This window comes from Papaver somniferum, chromosome 8 (genome assembly GCF_003573695.1).
Source record: "Papaver somniferum cultivar HN1 chromosome 8, ASM357369v1, whole genome shotgun sequence".
Lineage (NCBI taxonomy): Eukaryota > Viridiplantae > Streptophyta > Magnoliopsida > Ranunculales > Papaveraceae > Papaver > Papaver somniferum.
Window position 1 is genome coordinate 9296464 of NC_039365.1, and position 13242 is coordinate 9309705.

A 13242-nucleotide genomic window follows, 5' to 3' on the forward strand; every position below is an offset into this window, starting at 1 on the left:
AAAAGGAACAAATAATAAAAAAAAAAAAAAAACCTAAAAATTCTACCTAAGCACAAATCCGCGTCGGCGGCGCCATTTTGATTAAAGATTTCGTGGTGGTTGTAGTAATAAAGGTTCAAACTCTCGGACTTGTGAAGGTAATGGATTTTTAGGTTTAAAAATATATATACAAATATTGACAAATTGGTAGAGAGTTGCTGGGACTAAAGATTCGGCCATTTTTCATTTTCAAGTGGTTCAGAATTTAATTCTAAGCGATTATAGTTCAAAACAAAACAAATATTAACTCTAGTTTATTGCCAAGATAGATTTTATAAAATATTACTTGTATTTCTTAAGCATGGCATATCAAAAATCCTAGGACTAAGCATACTCCATCAAATGAAATCACAAGTAATTAATTTAAAATCTTATTTCAATTAAAATTGGTGCAAAAAGTAAATAAAGAATTAATTTAAATTACCACATGGATGAAACACGGCCTCCTCCGTCGTCCCAGTGTTGGGTTTTAGCTCATCATAGTAAAAATGCTCTCAAAATATTTCATTGATGCTCAAAAGTGTTTTACAATGAAGAGAAATACAAGAAATTGATGTAAAACAGAACTATGCGAGCCACAGAAGGCGTCCAGAATCAACGACAGAGCTGAGGTGCTGTTGTCGTTGAAGAGCTACGACCCACAAACAACAGTCGATGTTGATGTTGATAAACGACTGCTTCTGAGAGTCCGTTCTTTGTGTTCTTCAGGCGTGTTAATGGCAGCAGCATGTAACTTCTCTGCAACTCCTCCTGCGCCTCTCTGCTCGCCTCCAAACCTCCCCAAACTCTCGACCGTCTTCTCTGAGTCTCGTAACCTCTTTATATAGCCAACAGGGGATGAAAATATCTCGTCATAACTCTGAATCCTCTCGGTTGAATGCAAGAATATTTTCTCTTTACTCTCACAGGAATCACCGAGATTTCCTTGTATATATTCTAAACATAGAATCCAACGTCGCAGTGAGTATATTCTCAAATAACTTCCATATATCCGAACCAATCACCAGAGATATTCCCGGTCCCTGTTGTGAAAAAATTCTCGAGAATATCTCCCAGAATATTCACGTATACCCTGTTTAGCTCTTGATCGTCTTATCCAGACAATTTGGATCCATTCCAAGACCCTTTCCTCGCCTGATGAGGGCTAAGAAACAAGCCCAAGAGAAATCATAGCTTTAATCTCTTCATGGATAGCCCAAAATCTCGATTCTTAACTGTCAGACGTGAAACACTTCTTTCCCGCCAAATTTTTCATTCAAATTTTGGGAGGAAAACTGATCTCCCCCTAATCCAGTTCTGGTGTCCCTTTAGCAATTTGGGGCTGAAATAGTAATTTTTCTGGGTTCCTCCGGGATATTTCTGGGACGTTTCCGGTGAATTTCTGGGTGCCTCCGGTACGTTTCTCCGGGGGTGTAAAACACTGCTTTTTGAGCCCATTTCGCCGCAAGGGCTTATTTCTCTAAAAATACCTACAAAGACATAAAATCACACAATAAATATAAAATCGAGCACTAACAATGCATACAATTGAGACATATTAGACACAAAAATGTGTCTATCAAGACCGTGCGCTACACTGTGCCCATGGGGTTGGTCTTAAATTGCATGACTACCTGGCAAGTCATGATGCGAATATAAATTTGGGAGATTTTTTTTTCCATACACTAGGTGTGGCATTCAAAAAGGTATTGGAGCACAACTTACTGCTCGGCTCCCTTCTAACTTTCGTGTATCTTCTTTTGTTGATTTATAATTTTAAAAAATTAAAGCAAATTATAAATTGTATAGACAAATAAAAAAAAAAAAACATAGTAACAACGCTATTGAGACCCTTTATAACTATTTTCACGTGTGTTAAACCTTTAGGTATGAAATTCATATCATAATTTATTTATTTTTCTATTTAACCGTTATCACACCCTTAATTTCAAAAAAAAAAAAACAAGCGTATGTTTTTTCCCGAAACATGCTCGCTCCCATCAAAACATGTTACAACTGAAACGGCCTATGACCTGTGTTCCTTTTTTCAAACCTTGGTTATAACCGTTTTCATGTACGTTATAACCATTTTTTTTAAATTGAAATTTAGGTTTGTTTTATTCAAAAAAAAAAAACATTTTAATATGAGTTTTTAAGCCGTTTTTTCCCTTTTTACGTTTGTGACAACCGTTATTTATGAAAGTGTTTTCTTACGCATATTTTTTTCCCTTCAAATTAGAGATTAAAAATTATATATAAAACCTTAAAAGCAAAAGAATAAAATAAGAAAATATTTAAAATGTTTTTACACTCGTTATAACTATTTTTACGTATGTTATAAATTGTTATATAAGAAAATAAAATCATAGTTCTTTTTCTTTTTTTTTGTTTAACTGTTTGACACCCGTTAAAATGATTAATACATAAAAAGAAATGCGTTTTTTTTTATATTACGCGTTTTTGATAAATATGTGTTCACACCCATCAAACATGTTATAATGGTCGTCGCCAGTGGTCGTGGTTGCGTACAGTTATGTGTAGTAGGATTATTAAGAAAAAGATCTTTAAGGGATTTGATCTTCGTCCCTAATGGCTATTGTCGTCCAATAAAGATCGATGGCTGTTAGGCGTTTTCTTTGTGCAATCACATCAAACATATCATGGAGGGAGATTTATCGGAACTAGTCGTGGTTCTATAATTTTGTTAAAATCAATGCCAACAAAAAATGTGGTAACGATGAACTGGGCCGATCACTCTCTCAAAGATTTTACTCTTAATAGAGAAGAGAAATTTCAATAGTCTCAAACTACTTATCAGTTTCATCTGTAATACAAAATCTATTTAAAGTTTTATTGTTCTCATTTTTGATGTATATAGAATTGGTGAATTCAGTTACAAAGATCAAGATGTTTCCCAAAAAAAAGAGAGAAAAAAAAAGAATTATCTATTATCTAATTTTTAATGTGTAGCTGCACCTAATAATTTCTGTCAATGACTAGTTATTTTCCATGTCCAACGACAGTTATCAAGTTTTTAATATGTATCTGCCCCTTATCACAAGGCACCTTATCATTTCTGTCCATGACTAGTTATTATACATGTCCAACGACTGGTTAGTGGTTATCTAGTTTTTAATATGTACCTGCTCCTTATAATTTCTGTCCATGACTTTAAAAAATGATTGCTCACCATTTACACAAAAATGATTGTACGCCATAGAAATTTTTCCTCATTTGGCCTGATCGAGAAACTAACGTGATTTCTCGATTACCATGATTGCTGTAACTACCCTTTCATTCAAGTTATTTTCTCAGCTCAATATTTAGTTTTTCACCTTGACTATACTGTTAGAGAAAATGAATTTATATAATAGTTTGGTTTTTGGTCTTGGTGAGATTGGAATTTAGGATCCATTGGTCACTAAGGACACTAGCTCATTTTCACTATTTGTGAATGAACCTTTAGTCCCATATAGGGAAAATTAAAGATGATACCTCTCCAAAAGTATTGAATTTTTTGATATTAGAGTGGCCCTTGGGGCATTAACACTTTTGTGCGAGGGAGAGGACTTAGGAAATGGGCTAGTTGGTGCAATCACACATTTTCACGCACGCCGTCCGTGCGGGCGGGCCGGGGCGGGCTCGGGTGTGGGTGCGGGTGTGGGTTAAGACTTATCTTTTTTGGCAAAACTTCTTTTGAATTTTTGAATTAATACTTAATTATTCTCTTCTTTTCTTCTTCCCCTGTGTGGTCCTCTGTTTTCATTCTGTGCGCAATTATTGTTGAGGTCGTAAGAGTGTGCAAGTACTGTAGTGCTAACAGTGCTTGCAACGGGCAGTTTTATCCTGGATACGACTTGACCACAGGGTATAAGCATCACTCATTCTTGAGGCGTACCGGTCAACTATCGTGTTAAGGACAGCGTGTTGAACACGTGACTCTGTCTTCTGTGTGCTGTCCATTTGAGTGTTTATTTACCTTCCAGAAGTTTCTCATTTTTCTTCTAACATTTTTCTTTGAGTGTTTTATTATTACAGTAGCAACAATCTTAACACGACAGTTCTGTTTTCTGTCTGTAACAATGGGTAAGAACGATGTTGAAAGGCTTGCAAAGTTTTCTGGAAAAGACTTTAAGAGGTGGCAGTCAAAAATGTTATTTTTTCTAAGTTACCATGAGTTGGATTCCTATGTTCTGAAACCTTTTGATGAATCGTTGAATGATGCTGGTCGTGAGTCTTTTTTAGAAGAATGGAAGAGGAATAATTACATGTCTAAAAATCATATTTTTAATTGTTTAGAGGATGCTTTGTATGAGTTTTACAATGCTAAAGAAAAAATTTCTGCTTTTGATTTATGGGCTGCTTTGGAGGCGAAATACCAAGCTGAAACTGCCGGAAGTAAGAAATTCTTGGTAGCTAGGCTTTATGAGTATAAAATGGTGAATGACAAATCTGTGGTTGATCAATTCCTTGAACTCCAGCAAATTATGAATGAAATTCTTGCGGAAGGTATGGTGATTGATGAAACTTTTCAAGTGTCTACTGCTATCGAGAAATTGCCTACTTCCTGGTCCGAGTACAAGAAGAAACAAAGACATGAAACTGCTGAAGTTACTATGGTTGAACTGGGTAAGAAGATTCAAGTTGAAGAATTGTTGTGCTCCAAGGACAAAAATGTATCTTCTTCAAGGGACATGTCTTACAAAGCTCATGTGACTGAACACAAAGGTTCCAATGCTGATAAGAACCGGAACAACTCCATGAAACCTCCAGGCAAGAAAGGTATGTTTCAGAAACCTAAATCTAGCATTAATAAAATTAAGGGTGATTGCTATGCTTGCGGAAATCCTGGCCATATGGCGATTCACTGTAGAAACCGTAAGGACCTTAAAAACAAAAATAATGCTAATTTGGTTGAAAACAACAAAGATGAATTTTCTGGCACGGTGTCTGAAGTAAATTTGGTAACAAATGTGAGAGACTGGTGGGTACACTCTGGGGATACCAAACATGTATGTGGGAACAAAGAAATATTCACCTCCTACAATAAGGTAGGGGAAGGAGAGAAACTCTATATGGGTAACTCATCTGCATCCGCAGTTGTAGGAAAAGGCAAAGTTGGGCTCAAGCTCACTTCTGGCAAGACTCTCACTTTGAATGAAGTTCTTCATGTTCCTGACATCTGCAAAAATCTTGTTTCTTGTGCTGTTTTAGATGATAAGGGTTTTAAAATTGTAATAGAATCTGGGGAATGTGTTGTAACTAAGGGTAAGGATTATGTGGGGCAGGGTTATAAGACTGAGGGTCTGTATAAGCTTAATGTAAACTCTGATGTAATGAATAATAATGATTCCTCTGCTTATGTTTGTGAGTCTTTGAACGTTTGGCATGGTAGACTTGGACATGTAAATTATAAGTCAATGCTTAAACTATCCAATGTGGGCTTCATACCCAAATTTAGTTTGGAAAAGGAACACAAATGTGAAATATGCGTAGAATCAAAGTATGCTAGAAAACCTTTTAGCAAAAATGTTCATAGAAATTCTAAACCCTTAGAATTAATTCACTCAGACCTAGTTGACATGAAATCAGTTCAAACTAGAGGTGGTAAGAAATGGTTTGTTACTTTTATAGACGATTGTACTAGGTACTGTCATATATATTTGCTTAGAGGTAAGGATGATGCCTTAGAAGCATTTAAGAGGTATAAACTAGAAGTTGAAAACCAATTGAATACTACCATTAAAACCATTAGGTCTGACCGTGGTGGTGAGTACATAACTCCTATAGGAGTTTTCTGTGTAGAACATGGCATAATACACGAGGTTACCCCTCCTTATTCACCTCAGTCGAATGGAGTAGCTGAACGTAAGAACTACACCCTTAAGGAGATGATGAATGCCATGTTAATTAGTTCAGGATTACCTTCGAACTTGTGGGGGGAAACTGTCCTCTCAGCCTGCTATATCCTGAACAGAGTACCTTTTAAAGGATCAGATAAAACTCCATACGAATTGTGGAAAGCTAGACAACCTTCTTTAGCATACTTTAAAGTGTGGGGGTGTTTGGCTAAGGTTCAGATCCCTAAACCTAAAGCAACCAAGATAGGACCCAAAACTGTTGATTGTGTCTTCATAGGGTATCCCGAGCATACACCTGCATATAGATTTATGGTTGTGAATTCTGATATTTCTGAAATTGGTGTGAATACTATTATGGAGTCTAGGGATGCTGTGTTTTTTGAAAAAGTTTTTCCTTTAAAATCTGACTCTCGTAAGAGAGGTGTTGATCCCCTAGATGTCCCTTCAACCAGTCAGACTTTACCTTTAGAGGAAGATGAAGTAGAATTTGATCCTAGGAGAAGTAAAAGGGCTAGAACCAAAACCTCCTTTGGACCTGACTTCATAACACTAGCAGAGTTTGATCCTCAGACTTATAGAGAAGCCATGACTTCTTCTGAAGCTCCGTGGTGGAAAGAGTCTTCTATTAGTGAAATGGAATCCATCAAAGAAAATGATACATGGGAGATAGTAGATTTACCTCCAGGGTGTAAGGCCATAGGATGTAAATGGATCTTCAGGAGGAAACGTAACATAGATGGAACTATTCAAAAATACAAGGCTAGGTTAGTAGTCAAAGGCTACAAACAAAAGGAAGGTGTAGATTTCTTTGATACTTACTCACCCGTTACGAGAAATACTTCCATTAGGATGTTAATTTCTATAGCCGCGGTTCATAACCTAGAAATACATCAAATGGATGTAAAGACAACTTTTCTACATGGTGAATTAGATGAACAAATTTACACGGAACAACCTGAGGGCTTTGTAGTGAAAGGTTGTGAAAACAAAGTTTGTAAACTGAAAAAATCTTTGTATGGATTGAAACAAGCACCTAAACAATGGCATGAAAAATTTGATCATGTAGTGTTTTCTAGTGGTTTTAGAATCAATGAATTTGACAAGTGTGTATATACTAAGCTTGTAAATGATGCATGTGTGATTGTATGCTTGTATGTTGATGATATGCTTATACTTGGTACAAACATGGATGTAATTAATTCCACTAAGAACATGGTGAATGAGAACTTTGACATGAAAGACTTAGGCCCTGCAGATGTAATCTTAGGGATGAAAATTAGAAGAAATTCTAACGGTTATATTCTTAGTCAATCTCATTATGTTGAATCTGTGCTTAGAAAATTCAATCATTTTGATTGTAAACCTGCTTATACACCGTATGATCCTTGTTGTAAACTCAAAAAGAACAGAGGTAATGGAGTATCACAACTTGAATACTCACGAGTTATAGGAAGTCTGATGTATTTGATGAATTGTACTAGGCCAGACATTGCTTATGTTGTGAGTAGGTTGAGTAGGTATACTTGTAATCCAGGGCAGGAACACTGGGATGCACTTTTTAGAGTGTTGAGGTATTTGAAATACACGTTGACCTTTTGTTTGAATTATGAAAGGTATCCTTCCGTCCTTGAGGGATTTTTTGATGCAAACTGGATATCAGACTCAGAGGAGTCTAAGTCTACGAGTGGATATGTTTTCACTCTAGCATGTGGGGTTGTTTCTTGGAAGAGTTCCAAACAGACCTGCATAGCTCGATCCACTATGGAATCTGAGTTTATTGCGTTAGATAAAGCAGGAGAGGAAGCCGCTTGGCTAAGATGCTTTTTAGAAGACATTCCTCTCTGGCATAGGCATGTGCCAGCTATATCTATACATTGTGATAACCAAACTGCCATAGCTAAAGCTAAAAACAGCTACTATAATGGGAAGTCTATACATATAAAGAGAAGACACGATACCCTAAAACAACTAATCTCAAAAGGAGTTATTTCCATTGATTGGGTTAAGTCCAAGGAGAATATCGCGGACCCTTTGACGAAAGGTTTGTCCAAGGAGATAGTTAGTAATGCATCTAAGGGGATGGGGCTTAGGCTCATTAAAGGAAGATGGAGAGACCGCCAGGTTCGATCAATGCTCACCTAGAAAGGAAGTAGATGAATAAGGCACTACCTAATTTGTATCATTAATGAAATTATCTCATTTGATTGTCTCTGACTATGTCCATGAATCAATACTTGAGGACGCTCCGAAGTTTGAAATGATTCTAGAGAACAATGAAATCCTGACGGATTATGAGAATGCACATGAGTCAATGGAAGGATCATGCATGTACAGTGATGATATAATCCATAAATAGTTGCTCCAGAAGTGGAGCACAATTAGATCGAACCATGCTTTATTTTGATTAATTCCAAATAAATAGCATATTTGGCCTACACAATCCAGGTAGAACTTAGTTCTTTGGAAAATATACGGGTATTTGGTGTGGTAGTGCTAACCAACCAAGTGTAAAGCCTATTGGACATACATAATTAATTTGTCATAAAGCATAATGATAAGAAAGTAGTCTTAAAGTACAAAGACTCGCCTTGTGGCGCGAGGTTTCTCACAAAGCCCTGGAATTGTTCTCTTGTAATGAATGTTATAGAGTTCCACTACCTAGTTCGCTTGGTAATTTCAAAAGTACTTGAAATGCAGCATATGTATGTGGTTGTTACGTATCTCTGAAAGAAACAATAGATAGAAGATATTTTTGTAAAAGTACTTGATAGACTTTTGTTGCCCAAATAAAATGACTCTAAACCACGGAGTGCGTTTACAGTTAGATAGAACACTCACTTATAGATTCAAGCAATCACCCGGATGTGGTACACCCGTCTAAGTGGCTATTTGATTTGAAGAGGATAGACAAGTAAGTTATTTTTCCTTGCGTATTCATAAGAAAGTTCCTGATATGGAATTGGAGCTATTTATCTTGATGGTACAAACATGATGTGTACTCTTGATGTGATAAGATACCTTAAAAGCTATTTAAAATCTGAATTTGTGATGAAAAATCTAGGGAAATCTCGATCTAATACTGAGATTGTGGTATATTATTCCACTAGATTGCATATGTCTAAAGTTGTCAGGAAATTTAACAAAGACATGCATCCTGATAGAACTCCCATGATTAGTCGAGGTTCAAATGTAAGTAAGTAACCATTTCGTCAAAAGGAATATGACGAATATGTGTTGGGAGATGAAATTCCCATATCTAAGTACAGTAGACGCGTTGTTGTACTTAGTATAATAATGTACTCGATTAAATTTTACATCCTCAGTGAACTTGTTAGCTAGATTTAGCTCAGCGCCAACGTAGCGTCATTGGAATGGTCTAGTGAATGTAATCATGTACTTAAAAGTAACCATTGACATAAATTTGTATTATCCCTACACAGACATTAAAAGGAATGCTAATAAAAGTGCAATCCAAAAGTTGTTGATTATGAAGGAACAATAATTTCTTCTCCAACTAAAATAATCAGAGGGAAATACGGTAGATTATTATCTAGGTTATTACCGATATTCAGTTTCGAAAAGTACATGACTAAAGGAACTGTCTGGAATAACTCTGAAAGTAATCAGGGAGAGATGCCGACATCAGGGGGAGGATCCAAGGATATGATGTCGACATATTTTACTTCGAAATTGAAGCTGTGTTGTACTCTTTTTCCCTTCGTCGAGAATAGTTTTCCCAAAGGGTTTTGTTACTCGACAAGGTTTTTAGTGAGACAACACTAATAGTATCAAGTATGCTGAACGTTGAAGATATAAAGATCGCTGTTGATGTTACTGAAAATATCTGGATCAAAGAAATGAAACGCGATATTCTGTTAAGCAACATAACTTGCTGAATCAACAACATGGTCTTATAAACATTTATGTCACCAAAGTAAAGAGTGATAAACTCCTTTTGACTGCATTAGACTAATGAAAATTATCTGTCATCAGGGGGGGCATCTAATGGTATTTTGAAATATTTTCCTTCACCGAGGTTACTTTTTCCCATAGGGTTTTGTTATTGAACCGCACAAGGGGGAGTGTTGTAGGGCATGTAGTCCATGGATGTGCGGCCCAATATAGTATCTAGGATTCTCTTCCTACTTATATATAAAGCATACTATGATATGTAATATGGTTGTTGTTGCTATCAATAGAAACCCTCTTGCCGTTTCTCATACTTATTGGTCTTCTCCTAATTCCCCTTAAACATAACAAGATTAATTCTCTAATTATACTGGGTAAATTAATCATTAATAAAAATTAAAATATGTATATATGGAATTTTTATTTGACTTAGTATTTTCGTAATGAGGCTGCAATTATTTTACGTAGGCCTCAAATCTCAATCAATAAACAGTAAAATATTGTTAACACTTTATATCATACTAGATAAGGGACATCCATGAGTCAACAGTGTGAGCGTTTAGGCAATTAAGTTCACAATCATTTTGTCTAGATTGAATATTGATTGATTGTTTTTCACAAATTTAGAATACACTAAAGATGTGGTTGTTTAAGAGAAAAGGTCCATCTGGTTTCTCATTCTCAAACACAGCTGAAGATGTAACTCATGATATTGATGGAACTGGTCTCACTGCCATCGTTACTGGTAAGTAATTAAAGTAACTAAATTCCTCATTTGCGTTATCTTTTTTCAGTGTTCTCTTTACTGGGCTCATTTTGATTTTGCTTAAAGATACTAAACTGATAAATATGTTAGTTATGATAATGGTATTTGATTACATGCATGACAGAAACAAGTATTTGGCTTGTTTAGAAGAGATCTTGTTTAAGTTTTCCTGATTCATACCTGAAGAAAAATCATTTTGAATGGGTATTGGTTGATATAGGATTTGATGCATTTGTACTTCTACAGGTGCTTCAAGTGGTATTGGTTCTGAAACTGCACGTGTTCTTGCTATGCGTGGAGTTCATGTAGTCATGGGAGTTAGGAATATGGCTGCTGGTAAAGATGTTAAGGAAACAATACTAAAAGCAAACTCTTCAGCTAAAGTTGATGCTATGGAGCTAGATCTCAGTTCCATGGCATCGGTGAGAAAATTTTCTTCTGAGTTCAAGTCGCTAGATCTCCCCCTAAACATTCTTATGTAAGTCAAGGGAAGAATTTGAGCAATTTATGTATCATCTAGATGTCAAAAGTTTATTCATAACTTGGATGGATTATTATTTTGTTTGAGTTGGTTGTATCCATTAACCATCTGGATTGCACGAAACTGATTTTCAATTTCTTTGTGCCAGTAACAATGCAGGAGTCATGGCATGTCCCTTCATGCTTTCCCATGATAATTTAGAGATGCAGTTTGCAACAAACCATCTAGGTTTGCAACATGATTCTTTCTATATACCTATGAAACTATCTTCTAGTTTTGTTTCCTAAATTCCAAAATTTATGACTATTTAGACAGAGGATAAAAAATGAGTGAATGGCCAAGAAGATAACTATTCATAGATATGGTTAGCTTTGGAAAGATCCGAAACGAAATTTTAGCTATCAATGGCCAAGAAGTCCTCTATGAACATTTTTATTTTAGTTTGAACTTAAGATACTTAAATGTGTTTGAAATTATGGAAAGTTGATTGTTTCTCCCTTTCTACCTCTTTCAGGTCATTTTCTTTTGACAGATCTTTTGTCTGAGACCATGAAAAGTACTGCGAGCAAAAGTAGCATAGAGGGAAGAATTGTTAATATATCATCAGAAGTTCACCGCTTAGCATACAAAGAAGGGATTCGTTTTGACAAAATCAATGATCGATCAGAGTAATTTCCTAGTGATACATACTTTGTTACTCTTGATGCAGTTATTGTTGTCACTTGATTTTTGGTTTAAGATATTTCATATTCAAAAAAATCTTCTAACTATACAAGTATATTATATGTATTGATCTATCTAACTTTTTCTATCTTTGCTCTCTCTCCAATTTACAGGTACAACCAACTCTGGGCATATGGGCAGTCAAAACTTGCAAATATATTGCATGCCAATGAGCTAACAAGACGTTTCAAGGTGCCATCTTTTCTCTTCGATTAACGAACATATTAACAAAAATTAGGTGCTCCACACATTTGGGGAAACCTTTTCAGTTACATCATCATGCTAAATTTATTTGTCTTAGATAGAAAAAATATTAATAAATTCACATTTTATAGTTGTTAGGAGAAAAGAATTAAGTTCGTAGCGTTGCAGGCAAAAAAGAAAGGAAAATAAAAACATTTTCTCTAGTTGTTAGAAGAAAAGAATTAAGTTCGTAGTGTCCAGGAAAAAAAGTTACCATTTTTTATTCATGAAAGAGCATTGTAGAGATGCACAGTGATCGACTAGTGAGCACTCTGCCCATCCACGGATGGAGTGTTAGGAAGGTCCTCATCCATGGGGACAGCTTGTTATATATACTTTCTTTTGCAAGAAAATTTTCTCTAATAATTCCCTGTACTGGGAACGGGGATTATTTCATCCATGATCCACTTGGATAAGCCGTCTTTTAGGCTGGTATCACTGTTGATTCTGCTGAATATTTCTGTATGATGATTTGAACCGTGTAGCTTGCACTCACCGACTCACGAGTTCAATTCCCTTATTTCTAAAAACAAAAAGTATCTTTGTCCGAACACAGGAAGGTGGAGTTCAAATAACGGCTAATTCACTTCATCCAGGAATTATTATGACCAATATCTTAAGGCATCACAACATTATAGGCGGTAAATCACTGGATAAAATTATAAGTTTGATGTTCAATCTGTATTATGATTATGCTACAATATCTGGTTTTGGTTTGCTTTTTCCACAGGCCTTTCCTTTACTCTTGGGAAACCTGCGGTCAAAAATGTTCAGCAGGTAATCTTACATTTAAAGTGCAGCAGTCGTTCTTTTACTTTTAATAAGCTAAACCCGTTATAGCATTGGGCCATTAGCTAACTAGTTATCATTCATGATTTATTCTTCTCATGGTTTCAGGGGGCATCAACAACATGTTATGTCGCATTGCACCCGAATGTCAAAGGTGTAAGTGGAGAGTATTTTATGGACAACAACATTTCGGCACCAAGCTCACAGGCACAAGATACAAACTTAGCCAAGAAACTGTGGGATTTCACCATCAATTTGATTCATTCGTAAATGAATCTTCCTCTCCAAACTTGTTATGCTGTGTTTTTACTCGGGTAATCATCCATCTTTTTAATACAAGAACAACAAGAATAAGTTTACTGATGTAACATACCATCAAGAAATTAGCATGTTTAATTGGATCTATCTTAAACCCAATAATCTTTTCATATACGGTATTTTCGTAAAGTTTT

At 35.7% G+C, this 13242-nt stretch overlaps 1 protein-coding gene across 2 annotated transcripts; it reads left to right on the plus strand.

Moving 5' to 3' along the window:
* Positions 1–10311: 10311 nt before the first annotated feature.
* LOC113301720 (short-chain dehydrogenase TIC 32, chloroplastic-like) lies at positions 10312–13222 on the plus strand. 2 transcript variants are annotated; one of them, XM_026550514.1, is made up of 8 exons: positions 10316–10533; positions 10801–11032; positions 11184–11263; positions 11550–11703; positions 11872–11950; positions 12558–12642; positions 12732–12778; positions 12899–13222. In XM_026550514.1, the coding sequence occupies exons 1-8, from the start codon at positions 10428–10430 to the stop codon at positions 13058–13060; spliced, it is 945 nt and encodes a 314-aa protein (XP_026406299.1). In that variant the 5' UTR covers positions 10316–10427; the 3' UTR covers positions 13061–13222. The 2 variants fall into 2 exon arrangements, with proteins under 2 accessions (XP_026406300.1, XP_026406299.1); XM_026550515.1 differs by lacking the exon at positions 12558–12642 and having other exon boundaries at positions 10312–10533.
* Positions 13223–13242: the final 20 nt, after the last annotated feature.